Source organism: Amyelois transitella, chromosome 11 (assembly GCF_032362555.1).
Source record: "Amyelois transitella isolate CPQ chromosome 11, ilAmyTran1.1, whole genome shotgun sequence".
Lineage (NCBI taxonomy): Eukaryota > Metazoa > Arthropoda > Insecta > Lepidoptera > Pyralidae > Amyelois > Amyelois transitella.
This window is the reverse complement of record NC_083514.1, coordinates 51,548-69,395: the sequence shown is the minus strand read 5'-3', so window position 1 is coordinate 69,395 and position 17,848 is coordinate 51,548. Positions and strand designations below refer to the sequence as shown.

The 17,848-nt window shown below is 37.3% G+C and overlaps 6 protein-coding genes across 6 annotated transcripts; 4 read left to right on the top strand and 2 right to left on the bottom strand.

The window, feature by feature from the left end:
- The first annotated feature begins 1,953 nt into the window (after window positions 1-1,953).
- Window positions 1,954-3,026, top strand: LOC106140010 (ribosomal RNA-processing protein 7 homolog A). The gene is made up of 2 exons (XM_013341528.2): window positions 1,954-2,169; window positions 2,250-3,026. Exons 1-2 carry the CDS (start codon window positions 2,136-2,138, stop codon window positions 3,005-3,007), a joined length of 792 nt encoding a protein of 263 aa, XP_013196982.2. The 5' UTR covers window positions 1,954-2,135; the 3' UTR covers window positions 3,008-3,026.
- LOC106140008 (integrator complex subunit 15) lies at window positions 3,022-6,125 on the bottom strand. The gene is made up of 7 exons (XM_013341525.2): window positions 5,888-6,125; window positions 5,420-5,718; window positions 4,963-5,217; window positions 4,645-4,780; window positions 4,273-4,401; window positions 3,827-3,960; window positions 3,022-3,590 (listed from the first exon to the last, which is right to left on the bottom strand). Exons 1-7 carry the CDS (start codon window positions 5,964-5,966, stop codon window positions 3,438-3,440), a joined length of 1,185 nt encoding a protein of 394 aa, XP_013196979.2. The 5' UTR covers window positions 5,967-6,125; the 3' UTR covers window positions 3,022-3,437.
- Window positions 6,126-6,176: 51 nt separating this feature from the next.
- On the top strand, window positions 6,177-8,624 carry LOC106140009 (cleavage and polyadenylation specificity factor subunit 4). The gene is made up of 4 exons (XM_013341527.2): window positions 6,177-6,435; window positions 6,623-6,899; window positions 7,512-7,752; window positions 8,210-8,624. The coding sequence occupies exons 1-4, from the start codon at window positions 6,333-6,335 to the stop codon at window positions 8,453-8,455; spliced, it is 867 nt and encodes a 288-aa protein (XP_013196981.1). The 5' UTR covers window positions 6,177-6,332; the 3' UTR covers window positions 8,456-8,624.
- Window positions 8,625-10,574: 1,950 nt separating this feature from the next.
- LOC106140001 (NHP2-like protein 1) lies at window positions 10,575-11,541 on the top strand. Its single transcript, XM_013341518.2, has 2 exons — window positions 10,575-10,820; window positions 11,002-11,541. Exons 1-2 carry the CDS (start codon window positions 10,818-10,820, stop codon window positions 11,386-11,388), a joined length of 390 nt encoding a protein of 129 aa, XP_013196972.1. The 5' UTR covers window positions 10,575-10,817; the 3' UTR covers window positions 11,389-11,541.
- Window positions 11,542-11,786: 245 nt separating this feature from the next.
- LOC106140000 (chitobiosyldiphosphodolichol beta-mannosyltransferase) lies at window positions 11,787-14,313 on the bottom strand. The gene is made up of 4 exons (XM_013341517.2): window positions 13,498-14,313; window positions 12,791-13,065; window positions 12,242-12,533; window positions 11,787-12,110 (listed from the first exon to the last, which is right to left on the bottom strand). The coding sequence occupies exons 1-4, from the start codon at window positions 14,040-14,042 to the stop codon at window positions 11,900-11,902; spliced, it is 1,323 nt and encodes a 440-aa protein (XP_013196971.2). The 5' UTR covers window positions 14,043-14,313; the 3' UTR covers window positions 11,787-11,899.
- A 1,967-nt stretch (window positions 14,314-16,280) lies between these two features.
- On the top strand, window positions 16,281-17,808 carry LOC106140004 (RNA-binding region-containing protein 3-like). The gene has a single exon (XM_013341522.2). It carries the CDS (start codon window positions 16,522-16,524, stop codon window positions 17,806-17,808), a length of 1,287 nt encoding a protein of 428 aa, XP_013196976.2. The 5' UTR covers window positions 16,281-16,521.
- The last annotated feature ends 40 nt before the right edge of the window (window positions 17,809-17,848 follow it).

Sequence of the window (17,848 nt, the reverse complement as noted above, 5' to 3'; positions counted from 1 at the left end):
TAAGTCACAAACAGATCGTCTGTCTATGACTGACAATGTCATTTGTCAAAACGTTCGAAAAACCTTAAATATTTTATAACATTTTGCCAAGACCATGGACGTGATTATTAGGTCCATGGCCAAGAATGTTATAATGTGCACATCTCCGATATTTGTTATATGCGTAATTTGGATTTGCATAATTGTGTATGCCATGTGGTTTTTGGCACCAATAGAAAAACAAACGGTCCACTCAATCTCTTTCTCTTTCCCAAGGATGCCGTAAAATGCGGCTAAGGAATAAGATATCAACTTGGAATTCTTGTTTTAGACGATGGGCTAGCATACATACATACATAAAATCACGCCTCTTTCCCGGAGGGGTAAGCAGAGACTACCTCTTTTCACTTGCCATGATCTCTGCACACTTCCTTCGCTTCATCCACATTCATATGGGCTAGCAACCTGTCACTATTTGAATCTCCATTCTATACATACATACATATAATCACGTTTATATCCCTTGCGGGGTAGACAGAGCCAACAGTCTTGTAAAGACTGATAGGCCACGTTCAACTATTTGGCTTTAAGATAGAATTGAGATTCAAATAGTGACAGGTTGCTAGCCCATCGCCTAAAAAAGGAATCCCAAGTTTATAGGCCTTTCCCTTAGTCGCCTTTTACGACATTCTATCATTAAGCCAAACAGCTAAACGTGGCTTTTCAAGTGTTAGCTCCGTCTACCCCGAGGGGAGTATAAACGTAATAGGCTATTTGACAAAGTTCTAAAAACTATCTTAGGGTATTTATTTGTTTATAAGGAGCCCTACAAAAATACTTTTCTGCCTTTATTACAGCTATTTTATTAAAAAATCGAAAAAGAAAATGAAATATTCAAATATGCCGCCATAACGCAACTTTTAGCAATATGGCGCTCATGGCATGCAGTGACGTAAATTTCGTGTAAATATCATACAAAGCATGTTGGTGTTTCGAAAAGTTTTGATTTTCTCTTGTTTTATTTAACTTGTGCCACGTCATATGTGTGAAAATTATTAAAATGAGTTCCTATAAATGTTGTGCAGTGCCTCAATGCACTAACACAGCAATAAAATCTCCTACGAAACTGTTTTTTTCTATGCCGATGGATTTGAATATTCGCAAGAAGTGGTTTCAGATCATGATCTAAGATCTGTGGTTTCCAAAATATACTTACTTTGATGTTTTCACATTCCTCAGTTCGGCAGCATAGAAATCTGGATTGTCGAAATTGGATTGTTGGAAGACGCCAACCATTATTGCGTCCACTTTTGGTAGGTTTCGACTGTCAGCTTTCGCGGAATTGGTTTCCATTATTAAATACCTATGTTATCTGAGTAATCCTGAGCGATCAAACACTTATAAAATCTTGAAAAATAATAGCGAACACTAAGGAACGGTACGATCCACAGTCTGTTTATGGATAATTGACGTCATAATAGAAATAGCCAATCACGTTCGTTTTTAGTCACGTGACAGCTGCATAAAAAAACCTAATTTTCTGAAACGAATTTTGTTAAAATAATGCAATATTTTTATCTCGCGTTATTACAAATCGCTCCAAAAAATAATATTAAGACTGATGACATAAAAGAAACGTATATTTTTAATACAGTCAAATAGCCTATTATATGTAGGTATTAACATAGTGATTTTTAAAGACGGTTTTTATTGCTGTATGCAAACGGGTATTAATGCGACAACATACCGTTTTTTTCACGACGTATCTACCCGTAATATTATGCAACGCGAAAGCTCAAAAGTATTAAGGTAATAATAGCGATTCGGTCAAACTATTAAATCGGTTTTAATTTTTTATTTATATATAGCCAACATTGGGCCAACCCACAGAGTCAACTGCCAAATATATTGCGTTACGTACCATGCCATTGGGTCAAGAATATCAAATAAAAAAAAAACAACTGTCAGCAGCTGTCAAACAAAATTCTTAATTTTTAACCTCAAGTTAAATTCGTTAAGACAGACATTGTTTATTTATTGTCTAAGACAAAAATCGTGTTCGACTTAAAATCTTTTTTGAGGTTGAATTTATTATCACCATCATTTTCTATTAAATTACGAAATCGGAGATTAGGTGTAATAAAGCTACAATCAAAATGAAAACAATAAAACGTGTACATGATTTCAAAGGTACATAATTGCATTTTTGGCCATACATTTTAATTCTTATTTATATTCAACTTTGCTATGATTTAATTTTTATTTTACAGCTCTTGAGATTAAATTGGCAGAAGACAGTGTCTCGGCACACATAGTATATTTCAAAGAGCATTCAGTAAGAGAACATAGCCCTGACAAACCTTCAGGAAGGACACTATTTGTGGTAAATGTGCCGCCTTATGCTGACGAAACGGGTATCATCAGTGCATTTGCCAAGGCTGGAAAGGTACAATCTGTATTATTTTCCCTTAAACCAAGTACTGTTGATACAATTAACCTCAAGCCATTCATTGAAAATATAAGCAAACCAAACTTCAGAGTAGCATATATCGTATTTAGCAAAGTATCCGAATTAGATAAAGCTCTTAAACTTACTGAACTACAACCGATGAACTCCAAAGACCATGTAGTTAAACTTGGTATGAAGAGGTGGATAGAGGAACACAACAATTCAATTTTAAATGCTAAGGCCCTCAAAGAGAAGGTGGAAGAGTTCATCAAAACTCACGATAAGGAAGTAGCAGCTGCGGAGAAGAAAGACAAGGAGCTGGAGCAGGAGGATGGCGATGGTTGGGTCACTGTCACCAAAAGAGGAAAAGTGCAGAGTTTTGCTCGTACAGAGAAAGTAGAAAACAAAATAATGGCCAAAGAAGAACAGAAAAAGAAACGTAAAGAATTGAAAAACTTCTACACATTTCAAATTAGGGAATCCAAAATGAAACACATTGTTGCTCTCCGGCAAAAGTTCGAGGAAGACAAAAAGAAGATAGCACAGATCAAACAAAGTCGTAGATTTAAACCATTTTAAATAAAATCATTGAAACATTTTCATCTCTTTATTTATTACTGATTATTTATTAGTGTACATCACATTGTTACCCATTTACCTAACCCATAACTATAACTATTTACAAAAAAATAATATATACCTATTTCATTATACTTTTTTGTATAACTCTGTCACGCTGCGAGAACAGGCAAGGCATCCATTTTCCAAAAATTATTCTGTGTATTTTGTATTTCTTTGTGTCCATGAAAGCCAGGGCACAAGCTCATACAGCTTACATGTTGTCTTATCATTCCTTATTTAAAAATGCTTCAGATCAATGAAGTAAAATACCAATGTTTAAAACAGTAGTCAACCAATGACGTTTAAGCCTTTACAATATTCCTATAGCTGCAATTAATGCACTAAGTAAGGCCTTTGTTCATGTGTCAAGTTGGTATCACAGTGGCAGTCAGATGGTCTGTCTGTGCTTTTGTATAACAAGGTGAAGCAATCTGTTCTCTGGCAAAGTCTCCAGTGCGCTGAGCAGGATGCTGATGTTGCCGTACACACAGCCATTGGCCAGGGCCACTTGCACTGCTTGCCCTATGCGATCTAGGCACTCCTGTAACAATTATTTACTTTATTAATAGCCGTGTGTACCTAGCCTAGCTGTGTATTGGTTCAAGTGTGGGAAAGAAAGTCGCATACTGTGCCATCCAGGGAGATGACGAAAGGCGAAACTCTATCTATTTGTTACTCATTCGTGGCTAAACCGTTGGACTAAACAAAGCAAACTGTAACACATTTAGGACATCTGTTTACTACAAAATACCTACGTGGTTACAAATAAATGATTACCTGCTTGGTATCGGAGGCGGCGGCGAGAGAGAGACAGAGATGGCGCAGGTCCGCGGCGAGCGCGGCCAGGTGCTGCGCGCTCACCGCCGCCGCACAGCGCGGCCGCGCGCCCGCCCGCACGCTCTGCAGCACGCCTCAGGGAACGCATCATAACACTCAATTACTGTTACATATTTTGTTTACTCATTAATCAGAATAATGCGTGTTCGAATCACGTCTTCGAGGTCATGAAATAGAGCTATTGGCATTAGACAGTATTCCGATCAATTAATTGATTAATATTTATTAAAAATTAATGAACACCTTAAATACTAACGTAAATTGTGAAACGTTAGGAATAACATATTTTACAAGTAGCTGCCGATAGTATCTTCTTACAGATAGTTTCGGGCAGTTCGGCATTCTCCCCAAAACACAGACACACCTGGAACTTAACCTCTATTTACCTAGATGCAGTTTGATGTACAACTCCGATTCAGTCATAGTTTTGACGGGCGGTGTTTTGACAATCGCTTCTTTTTCATTCTCCAGCTTTATCCGCTTCATAGGAACTGTCACTTCCACCATTTCTACATCTATAATAAAAATAAACCTTATCTTACTTTGATCAAGTATAAAAAACTTATTTATACTTGATCGAAGTTATCTTCGATATTGTAACAAAACATGAAAATTATTATCCAGATTCAGAGGGACGGACCCAGGATAAACAGTTGTGTGTTTGTCACAATCCTAGGTTGGCAAAGTCAGAGAACTAAGATAGAGTGAGTTTCAAGAGTAAGAGGCTGGGCTCCAGAGCTGAGGATGTATATAGTCACCAGTGCAGACCAGCGGCGCGAGCGTGGTCCAGCGCAGCAAGCCGGCCAGCGGCGCCACGGCCGCCATGGGGATGGCGCCGGCCGGCAGCGGCGCCGCCTGCAACGCGGACATGCACAGCCCCGGGCTGCCGTGCACCTGACAACCATAAGACGTATTACTATTGTTTTTTTCTATTGATGAAGTTGATTAATTTTATAGTTTTGTTAGGCCTGACAAATTATAACTCCAACAATGTGAGTTGATGTTAATAAATAATAACACCATAATTATCTCATTATAATATTTCTGAGAGATTGTATCAATGTGAACAAGCTTACCCAAGCTGTTATAATTTCTAAGAGATTCTTTGGTGGCAACTTCTTGGTTTCTTGCATGTCCAGCTTGTACAGCTCTGTAACAGCTGTGATGAAGTTTGACACGAACTGCGGAGCTGAGTTGGCAAGGGACTTCAAGGAGCTCTGATTGGAAGTGTTGAGGAAGAAGTGGTCACGGATGATATTTTCCACCAGTTGGAGCGACTGTGGTGAGGAACACCCCGTTTGTTGAAGCCAAACACCTACTGCTAGTAGTACCTGCAAATAATATTCCACTAATTTTAAATATTAACACTAGTTTTACATACTTATATTGTATACGACTACTATGGAGCGGAGCAGACATACATACTTTAAGTCAGTACCTATAGTTATCTGACGTTACTTTTTGTTGTAGAAATATACCAGACAGGTACGTTATTATTCTGATAACAAAAATTACAACGTTATTCAAACTCACAGGAGTGCTAGAAGCAGACACAGCCATACTCGCCAAGATACTCAGAATTTTAAGCCTTCTCTGCCCCTCCACGCCTCCAAACAAAGACAGAAAAACTGTATTCTTAGTTGTCTCGTTAGTGCAGGCAGAAAGGTAGTCACAGATGATATCGATGAGTTGCAGCTGCTGCAGAGGGCTCAGGCCAGCGCCCCGCCGCCCGCCGCGGCGGTCCGTCTCGCAAAACATGAACTCTGATATTATGTCCATGGCAACATCAAGCTGCTTGCTTGATGGACTTATACGTCCAATAAGAATTTGTTCTGAAATAGAAAATTCGAAATAATAGTAAAAGCTATATATTGATTGTACAATATGAAGTGAAGAAACATTATGATTTATATATACAATTCTTAGTCATTTGTTCAATTTAAAGGTAAATATATATATTGATATATATCGATTATGTACATATGTAATCTAATGAATTACCAATTCTGCATAGAGCTTCCTTTGCACAAGCTGGAAATTCATATTTCCTCAAGGAATGTTTAATATCTGATATAGACATTGTTCAACGCTTGCGAGATATTTTTAGATTTTTGCTTCTACAAACAACCCAAAATTTTATTTGAATTTTTAGGTTATGTTGTTTGCTTGCTTTATTTATGATTTTGACATTTTATTTTTTGTACCGTGAGTGAGTCGAAAATAATTGAATGTTTGCCCAGCTAAGCAAAACATAGGTACGTAACTGTTACTGTCAGTATGTAATGTCATTGTCATTGACATACCTAAGGTACCTAGCGGTAAAAATGAGTCTCAATCTTTGGGCATTATAATTGATATCTGTGGTGGGTCTTAATGAGACGTGATTGAGTGAACTGGAAATAATTTTTATTTCAATTTAAGCTGATTTAAAAGAACTCATATAAATATGGAAGTTATCGTTGCAAATGTCGATCACATCAAATTTGATATTGATTTCGCCTTAGAAGAGCAATATGGAGCTCTTCCTTTACCTTTTCCTGGAATGGACAGTAAGTCACTGATTTCTATGTTCCCATTTATTATTCAAGCTTAAACAATCGTTTTATCATTGTCAGCACTTAAAAAACTGTTTACGCTGTACATGGCTCTGTCTACCCCGCAAGGGATATAGACGTGACCATATGTATGTATGTATCTACGCTGTACATTCCACACTACCATATTGTATTTTTTCAGAATCAACAGCAGCTGTGTGTGAATTTTTTAGCCAACCTGGTGGTTGTGGCAATGGCCCTCAATGTCCCTATAGACACGTCCGTGGGGACCGAACCGTGGTCTGCAAACATTGGCTTCGAGGACTTTGTAAAAAAGGCGACCAGTGCGAGTTCCTACATGAATATGACATGACCAAAATGCCTGAATGTTACTTCTATGCTAGATTCAATGCCTGTCACAACAAGGAATGTCCATTCTTACACATAGATCCAGAGAGCAAAATCAAAGATTGTCCCTGGTAATATATAATTATATATATTTATTTACAGCCCAGCAACTATTTTAGCAACATGTCCAGTTAAATCTTCAGTGAAGTTCAATTCCTGGCAAAGTGTTATTTTATTAGATTCTGTGATTCATAGTGTACAATGAAAAATTATGTTTCACTAGTTGTTGTCCGCAACTCCGTTTGTGTGTTATTGAAAATATGAAGGTTAAGGTTATTAAATTTACTCATATTGTGTACATATCCCAAAGTTGCTTATCCCTTAGGCTTCCACTTTTTTTTTCGTCAAAAGAAAATGCTCATCAACTTTTGTTAAGATGTCTTTTTGATAGTTCTAAAGTTTAGTATATATATATATATATATTATGTCTACTACATATAAAACGTTGGCCAGAGATTAGAGCTATAGAACAAAAAGTGGTTAATTTAAATCCATTTAGAAGTTCCGAAGATTAGCCTGTATAAACAAACAGACTTTTTTCAAATTCATGCGTTACCATTTCTTCATTATTATAAATTATTTTTTTGATAATATAGTCAATGTACAAGCAAAATTTTATTACTGTTTTATTATAAACTGATGACAGTTGAAGGCTGAACTATAGATAAAACTTGTATTTTCAGGTATGATCGAGGTTTCTGCCGGCACGGGCCTCACTGCCGCCACCGTCACGTGCGCCGCGTGCTCTGCATCAACTACCTGTCCGGCTTCTGTCCGGACGGGCCAAAGTGCAAGTACATGCACCCCCGCTTCGAGCTGCCCGCGCCCCCGGAGCAGACCAAGGACGCCAAGCGCCAGCCTGTGTGCCACTACTGCTCTGAAGTGGGCCACAAAGCGTCCAGTTGTCACAAGATACCTGCAGAAGTGAGTTTTATTAATTGAAGAATTTGAAAATAATAATATGATTGCCAAATGTAGTTTATTCATAAGTTTCCCATGTGTCTGGTTGGATAATAATTATTACAAAAGGTTTCTTTGAGACTGGCAGGATGGTATTTAATTTTGGTTTTTTTAAAGTTTGAATGCATATAAGTGCCATATAGTATTTACTTAATTATAAATATGATATGTGTTTTTAAATAAACAAACAGGCTAGCCAACATTAAAGAAAAGTCCAGTATGTTATATCTACATATTTACATGCTTTTGTAATATTCATAATTCTCTGCATGCAATCTCGGAGGTTTTGGGTGCTCTTGACTTGACCCTTTGTCATGACGTCCTTAATTTGATCAAGATACATTTGTGTAGGCCTTGCCATTCCAACCTTTCCTTGCTTAGTCAACCTGATAGCAATGTTTATTATTAACTTATCGAACAGCAAAGAGAGGCAGCACAAAGACAAGAGGAAGCCCGGTACCGCGCGCTGGGCTACGTGAAGCCGGCCGGCGAGGCGGAGGAGGGCCCGCGGCCGCGCGCCTTCGTGCACAAGCCGCTGGAGGAGGTCACGTGCTTCAAGTGCGGCACCAAGGGCCACTACGCCAACAAGTGCCCCAAGGGACACCTGGCTTTCCTCTCTAGCCAGGTTAACCAGAATAACCAGCAAATGTACAAAAAACCCAACTAGTATAAGTATGTGAAGCCCAACTAGGCTTCAAGAGACTCCTGTGAAGTGTAATTTAATAAGGACAATGTATTATCAAAAAAGTGTTCTGTATTTATATTGACAAAATAGAATACAGTTAAAAATTCTAAGCATAAACAATTGCCCTGCATTTTAAAATGGAACTCTTTCATATTTGGTGTTTTATTACCTACTGCCTAAAATGCATGGCTCTGGGCCCTGCGCCTTCTTTAGCCCCCTACTACTATTTTCCTATCCTATATTATATTATCGAAGGAGCAATATTTATATTTAAGTTATCGAAACTTTTGATATCCTGTTTGACATGGGCCACAAGCCCTGAGCAGCATCCCCACATTTCCCCCTATCGGCGGAAATGCAGGAAGACCTTGGGGAGCCACTAGTAATTGTAGTTATATGATGGAGGAAGGACACTTCTGGGTTAGCTACTTGTCTGCGGTACCAGAAGACCTAGAAGTAACCACGGATTATAATATTTCTATTTCATGTTTGTGCACGCAATCAAATAGGTGCGTAGGTATCTAGGTAGTAAAACAAAAAATGCTTATGTTGTAAATGGTATACCTAAGCAAATATAGAATTTATAATCTGTTGTGTAATTCTGCGATCTCATTTTTCTCGATTCAAAGAGCCTTAATAAACAAATAGTTTGTAACCTACGTGTAAATTTAAAATTCCCTGTAGCTGTGCCTTCATTTGTTGTTTGTGTGCGTAGTCCATTGAGACTCTAAAGGACTACACACACAAAGTTTGAGTATCTCTCCCAATCTATCAACTTCTTTGGGTGTAGACAGTCATTCGGTAGCGGAAGAATATATTTGAAGTAAGAAATATTCTAAATAGGTATTTCATAAATTAAGAATATCTTTAAAGTATTTTATTATCTTCTGCTATGTGGTTCCCGACATCAATAGAAAAAAGAATAGACCACTCCATCTCTTACTTACGGATTGCGTAAAAGGCGACTAAGAGATATGCTTATGAACTAAGGATTATTTTAGGCAGTGCGCTAGCAACCTGTCACTATTTGCATTTCAAATCTATCATTGAGCCAAACAGCTGAACGTGGCCTACCAGATGTGGCGACATCTCCACGCCACAAGTCAACAGTGAATCACGCGACGCTATCAGCCATAATAGATAAGAGTCTAAATCGCGCAAGCAAAGATTTCACGGTTTGGAGCATATCCGGCTTCCCAGGTATAGCCACGGTTTTCCAGGCATAACATCTAGACTGGCGGAAAATCTTGCCCTTTGGTGGCGGTTGAGCCGAATCATCGCTCTCGCTACAAGTTTTTTCAAGACTGTTGACAATGTCTACCCCGCAGAGGATTTAGACGTGATTTTATGTAGGTATGTATTTGTTATCTAGACCCGTAAAGTGAAAAAAATATTACTCTGCTGTTCTGTTCACTCATTGTCATTTAAATACCTCTTAACAATCACTAATAAAAGAAAGAAATACCAAGATCCATAAGTGTTGCCAACTTTGCGCTTTTAATACTCAATGTAGCGTCTTTTTGGCCACATCAGTGGCATAGTAAATTTTAAAGTATTTGAGGTAGTGCGGTGTTTCGTTCCCGCGTCGATTTGCTAAGTCAGTTTTTAGTGTCCAATTTCTTAATGAGCTACGGCGTCGACGAGACATAACAGTCCTCTCTCTATCGTGTAAGCGTTAGGTTAAGCATATTTTATATCGTATAGTAAGAATGATTAGTGAAGAAATAAATTGGCGTAGTTATTTATAAAAAGTGATTTATTCATCATCCCCAAGTTACCACCATACACATATAAAGAAGTCTCTTTTCAGTATAAAACCTTCAAGACGAGCAAAACCAAAAGTCTTCAAAGATATTAATTTTAGTGTAATTACTACAAACTATCTGCAAATTTTGATGAAAGGATTTTTTGTCTAACATTTTAATGCTTGTATTTGCAGTAAAATTTTCAATTGTAACATATGTATTATTTTACTGCTTCATCTTTAAATGTAGATGTAAGTTTTACTACCTGTAAAATTTTAAATGCATTTTTGGCAATCTAACGGTTTTTGGTATCGATTTAGCGTCTTTTTACCGGAGGTAGTTGGCAATAATGCCATTTACAAGACAGTATCTCTAGTTTATGGACAAGTCAAGAAAGGTCAGCCAGACGGACTGTTGCTGTTGCGAACCGAATAGCGGAAATTGTTTGTTTGACGCACGTGCGTGACTATTGTACTAAAAAATTTTAAGGTCCTATACCGGTCTACAACAGAGCATATTATATCTAGCCTGCTTGTCTCCTCAGTGAAGCGAGCAATCGCCGAGAGGTTGTAATTCATCAACGCTCGGAGTAAATCAACATGGTAAGCACGTGTTATTTAATTTATAAAAGATAATTGTAAACAACCTAAAATATATAAACAGCATATTTTTTTTCTGACTTCAATTGACATTCGTTGTACGAGTTTGTAATGTGCTTATTTTAAGGTTATGTTTACTGGCGTGTTTTCTTATTTCTTATTATCATTCATCTTAAAATTGCAGGCGGAAGAAGCAGCGGTTAATCCCAAAGCGTATCCGTTGGCGGACGCAGCACTGACTGCCAAAATCTTAAACCTTGTTCAGCAAGCTGCAAACTACAAGCAATTAAGAAAAGGTGCTAATGAAGCCACAAAAACCTTAAATAGAGGTCTCTCAGAGTTTATTATAATGGCTGCCGATGCGGAGCCCTTAGAAATCGTGCTTCACATTCCTATTTTATGCGAGGACAAGAATGTGCCATATGTGTTTGTGAGATCAAAGCAAGCGCTTGGCCGTGCGTGCGGCGTGTCTCGGCCAATCATTTCCTGCTCCATCACTATTAATGAAGGGAGTCAGCTGAAGCCTCAGATCCAAAGTATCCAGCAAGAAATTGAAAGACTCTTAGTTTAAGTGATAAAAGTGAATTAATGCTATTTTCATAAATACACAAATATTTAAAAAGTTTGATTTTATTATGCTTAAAATTTATACAAGACATTCGTTCAGTTATTTAGTTAGGCTGGTGTAATGTTCCTACCTAGGTTAGGTGTAATGATATCAGCCATAATTTTTTCTTAATTTAGTTCTATCACTTTCATCTTTCCCTGCCGTCAATTACACCCTCTGGGTGTGCTGTGTGTAGGCCAGCTAGACATGCACCATGTTGACTAGGCTAATGTTTGGGAACATCTACAAGGGTAGGTTAATTTTTTTTCTTCATCTTTTAAATGTAGATGTTAGTATATTTAATGAGTGTAGCCTTTGTACATTGAATTTACACAGCATAATGTGTGCACTATTATCAGTAACTAATTTTTAAAAAACAAATACCAGCCTTTTTTAAAAATATATTTATAATTTAACTTATTTTCAAATGTAAAGACTAGTCCAAATAGCTATGTATTGTATATAACAATATTTATCATTCGAAAAATTTCTTAGCTATAAAATTCCAATTTTCTTCCCATCTTGATTTTTGGAAATCTGCTAATTCTGCCTTCATTTTCTCCACTTTAGCATTCTGAACCTTATTGTTGGGGAACTCTTGAAACCAGTTAATAATTAATTCTGACAATTCATGGCTATTTTTAAAGATGTAACCATTTTTCCCATTTTTGACTAATTCATCTAAACTGTAACAAATATAATTTATTAGCAAAAAGCACAAAGTTAACTTGTTTGCTGAGAGTATTTAATAATTAATAACTTGTATTTCTGTTAACAATGGATAATAGCATTTTTCAAACTGGTAATTTATTCTTACCATCTAAAATCATGTGCACACACAGGCAGCCCTGCCCCGAACATATCCACAACTTTCATAGGAAGATCTAGGCCAGAGGAGCTGGTGTGCAGGCACACTCCTAGGTCCGCACTGGCCACCATGGCGGGGTAATCACAGGCCTCCAGCCAAGGTGTCACAACTGTCACATACTTCCAGTTCCGTTTAGCTATTTGATTGACATAGTTTTGTTTCATGGGACCTTTGCCTGTGATAACACAAAGCAGCTTGGGCAGCTTCGAGTGGTCTGACAGACTGAATGTTGTTTCATATACTGAAAAATAACAAATATATTTTGAAAGGAAAAGAAAACAGCGAAATGTAACAACTTATCCATTTCCTACATTTGCCTTGTGGACTAACTGATATGCACAACTAGTACATCTTGGGATGGCAAAACAACAACACATACATATGCTATTTCCTGGTAAGGAAAGTTGTTGAGTTGTCTAGAAATGAGTGTTGATAAAGTTGTGTTTGTATGCTACCCAAATTAAAGAAAACAGGCTCCACATCAGCCTCAAAGCCCACCTTGTAGAGCTTGCATCAAAATGCTAAAGTCCTCGTCCTGAGTCCAGCTGGTGCTACTGAACAGAATGCCTGGCCGGTCCGCCCTCAACTGGATATCATCTCCTTGCTTTTCAGTTGCAACTGTCTTAGTGATGCTGTCACCAGAGTTGAGCTGTTCCCGACCCGGGCTCCCAAACTGAGGATACTGCTGGCTCAGCTTTATGAAGAATTTATGCTTCTCCTCTATACTGATAGGGTTAAATATTTTAGGAGGCCGGTCATAAAGCACTGTAGCACTGGAAAATAATTTTTTTTTGGTGAGATTATATGTTGCTGAATGAACAAAGAGGTTAGTTCAGTATCATGAATACTATAAACCTTTCTCACTATGCCTCTACAGAAACTAACAATAGCAAGGCAAGAAAAGCAAATAGCAGTATAAAATTGAGCATCACAAAAATCATACACATAGTGCATTTAATTATTATCATTTTGACACTTTATAAGTATTAACTTTATCTGTAAAAAGACCATTGCATACTGTGTGCATTTGTTATACAAAATTTAAACTCATTACATTTTGATAAAACTTCATTATATTTTTTTGACAGATTGTTGTGCATCTTATGAAAATTTGGTATACAAGTAGATAAGTACATAATTAAATGTTAACTAACATGACTTCCAGGTAGATGCTAATCTCAACATAATGAATATTCATCACTTACAGAATGTCCCAGTTGTTCAATAAATCAGCTTTCATAGCATACGTAACACAGAAATTGTGTTGAGAGGACTGGCCGAAATACATCTCAATAACCTTGGAGACCTTAAGCAAGAGATGATCAGGCGGCAACGACATGGCCATAATGGAGAATGCATAGTTGTGCCAGTCAATGCAGAACTTCGTTCTCGTCACTAGACAGTAAAAACGACACACTGGCAATGTGGGTATCGCAGGAGGGTTTTGGCATAGTAAATAATCACACCGACCACTTATTAACAATGTTAAGAACAAACTTATAGTTTGCCATATTGCCTTCAACGCGTACTGAATTAGTTTTGGTCCTTTATCTAATGCCATAGGATTTAACCTTGCTATGCTAATTCCAGAATGATCTAGTATTTCTTTCAGTGGAGTAGTTTCCAGATAGCCAATTATGGTAACTTTAAAACCAATATTTGCAAGTGATAATGCGTGGTACTGCATTCGTGGGCTTCTGCCTATGTCGCCCAATACTACAATTTTAGCTGCCTTTCCAAGGGCTTCCATTGCAATACAGAGTGCAATGCTTTCTTATCACATTACTGTTTAACTAAAGAAAACAAAAAAAAACTATTCGAAAGTTTTACTTTCAGAGATTCCTTCTGTTTCTTACTAGTTACTACGGCCGGTTGACTACTTGACTGACATATTGTTTGATTGACGTGACGTTGATAGTTGATACCACTGCTATAAGTGTAAATTAGATACATGACTTTGGTTGCACCATCATTTACGTTGACATTGAAGGTCGTATAATTAGGGCTCGTGTAGTGTGCCTTCGACTTTGTACGTCCTAGGTTGTATCGACTCGGACAGATATTAATATATAATGTACTAAAGATACTCCTTGGTTCACCATTTAGTTCCTTTGTATGCGCATAGCGCTAGTGTCACATCTGTCACTAGTGATGTGCAAGCTAAGCTAATGTCGACAAGCTAGTGATTAACCTACGCGATATCGAAAAATGCTGCTAGGGTTTCTTATGTATTGTACTTTTATTATTTTATAAAAATAAAACAAAAATGCATTACTTACGAACGTAAATCTTTATTTAGAAATGGATTTATTTTCCAAAATAAGATGCAAGGTAAACCCTTAAAAAGTCAACATAACTTATATACTTACTACAGCTTCCTTCCTCCTTCTTGCCCCGCGTGTTAGTCTAAACTGTCTTCATCCAACTTGGCCTAGTCAGCTTTCCGTCATTTTCCTCCCATTTTGTTCGGTTCGCAGTGACATGGGCACATATAAAATCATTTGCATCGGTACACTAGGATTTCTGGACCTGGCGGAGATGTCATAGCGAGACATTTCTTTCCCAGAAAGTGAGCAAGCTTCCGCAACACGTGACCGTAAGTATATTAGTTATATACCTACTAGTATAGGCATTTCTCTTGCATTTTCTACTGCTTCCGAAGTGGTGCAATTTGCATGCCATGACTGGCTAAATGCGCGAAATGTATATGCTTTGTAACACCTATAATAGTACCGCATTTATCTATATACATATAATAAAACAGTAAAAATATTTTGTCTGTACATTAATTATTTTTGACTGAAATGGATAGAGGGATACTTAAAATGAATAATAGAAAGCAAAAATATTATTTTTGAATTTCTTGTCTGTCTGTCTGTATGTATGATCACGATCATCTCCGAAAGTACTGAACCGATTTACTTGAAACTTTCACCAATTGCTTTGTTTTTACCCAGAAGAACATTTAAAGTTTGTTTCATCAAAATCGGTTTCCTTAAAAAAAAGATATCGACATTTGAATGAACTCAAGGCATGAGTTTGCCTGCAAATAAGTTACGAAAGTAATAAAACGGTAAAAATATTTTGTCTGTACATTTAATATTTTGACTGAAACGGATGGAGATTTTTTTTTTACATTTTTTGTCTGTCTGTATCTGACTGTATGATCAAAATTCAACTCGAAATTTACACGGACGAAGTCGCGGGCAACAGCTAGTAGCAAATAAAGTATTTGTATTTAAAACATGATTGTGATCATTCAAATGTTCTTCAGCTGAAAATATAAAACATATTGAGAGTTACTATAAATTGTTATTTTAAATTCACAACAATTTTAATTTGATTTGAACCTGTCTCTTATAAAGAATTGAAAATAATTAGATAGTTAATTAAAGGAAGACTTTTTTAAAGATTCTTAATTATTGAAGACCGAAGACATTTTATCGTGTGCGACACGCATATATTGGTACTACAGTGTTCAAGGCCTGGTATAAACAAAACCCAAAACCCGATTGAGTACAACCAGAGATATTATTTTATAGAAGAATAGATTGATTAATAGAGTCAGGAATGAAACTGATGACAAAATATGGGATGCTTAAGCGGGATTTCGAAAGGGAATGGGATGTACTGATCAGGTCTTTTCCTTGCGGTGCATAACCGAAAAGTTTTTGGCCAAGAGTCAAAAAGTCCATTGCACATTCATAGATCTGGAAAAGGCCTATGACAGAGTTGAGAGGAATGAATTGTGGTCAGCAATTTCTATGCATGGGGTGAGCAGTCTCTTAATACGAGCACTGAAATCCTTATATGAGGATGCGAGTGCTTGTGTCAGGATAAACGGAGCGCACACTGAGTGGTTTAAGATTGAGAAAGGCGTTAGGCAAGGATGTGTTGCGTTACCGTGGCTGTTCAACCTATTCATGGATAGTTGTTTGACAGATAAGACACTAGCGCTATGCTCATACAAAGAAACTAAACTGTGAAGCAATGGCCAGTGAGTGTCCCATCTGTCTTAAATAGTAATATCTGCGAGGCAGTATGGTCTTCGACCTTAGCCTGATCCATGTGGAACGAATCTGAACAAAACAATGTGGTTTATACCACAAACTAAATAGAGGTACTGTTTATACCAAACAAACATACCAAAACTATTATATTATTTTTTTGGGAACTCGCGGTGTAGTAGCTTGTATTTTAACTAATGATATATTGTAACGTACATAACAATGTCTAAAGTATTAATTATAAGACATTTACCCTCAACGTTGTCTTTTGAAGACAAAGAGCAGCTTTTGAAGCACTTCGGCGCCGAAAAAGTTTGGGAAACAAAATTCAAAAGAAATTATATATTCGCGTCTTTCGCTAACGCTGAGAAGGCAAAGAGCTCATTACTTAGGCTTCATCAACTCGAAATAGCTGGCAGAAGGTTGGTAGTAGAGTACTCATTTGAAGGTGAACCTGTATCTCAAAAACCGGAATCTGAACAAACTTCGTCTATTACCAAACATGTCACAGAATTTCTTTGCGCTCTCAACGCCTGGAATCCTTCTGTTGACTTTTACCAGCCTCCTCCTATGCACATTAACTACAAATATCCAGATATTGACTGCAATATCATTGTGAATATTATTTACTGCCTTTTATCTCACAAACCATTTTACGTACAAACACTACATTTAATGAATAAAATGTGTCTTGACATTCCTTTTGAAGAGAACGAAAAGGCTATACAATACTTTAAAGAAACTTTTAGGACATATTTTATAGATGAAATTTTACCAATGCCAGTTAACCAATCTGATACTGATGAATCTGAAATATCAAGTGATGAGCATGAGAAACAACATCAGCCCACTCCAGTGTCTTTGAAGCGCCTCCATACACTACCAAAAACAAGAAAGAGGCCAGCAGCCATTTTGTCAACAGCCACATTGCCTAAAGTTCGGAAAGTTCCACATAATCAGGTAGAAGTGTTTGAGAATGTGGCACCGCTCCAAGAGACAAAGAAGATATCAGTGTTTGTTCCCCAGGATGCCTTGCAGAAAGCCCCAGAATCACTAGAAGTAATAGGAGAGTTGGGGAAATTCCAGAAGCCAGAGCAACCAGAAAAGGTCACAGACACACCTATAGAAATTGAACAGCCCACTATAACTAGAAAGGAATTGTTGAAAAATAGAATATCATACAGAGACATGAAGATTCTGCCAGTTTACAAGAACTACCACCCAGGGCAACCTTCCATGAGATTGTATATAAAGAATCTGGCTAAAACTGTGACTGAGCAGGATGTTAAGAGGATATACAAACATTACGTTGCACACCTCCCAGATGATGACGTAGGGTTCGACGTCCGAGTGATGCAAGAGGGGAAGATGAAAGGGCAAGCATTTGTCACTTTCCCTTCAGTTGAAATAGCTGAGACTGCTTTGAATGAGACTAATGGATTTATGTTGAAAGAAAGACCTATGGTTGTGCAGTTTGCTAGAGCTGCAAATAAAAAAACTATTGAGTAAATTTTGTTTTAAATTCAAACATCTTCCTCTTAGCTTTAGA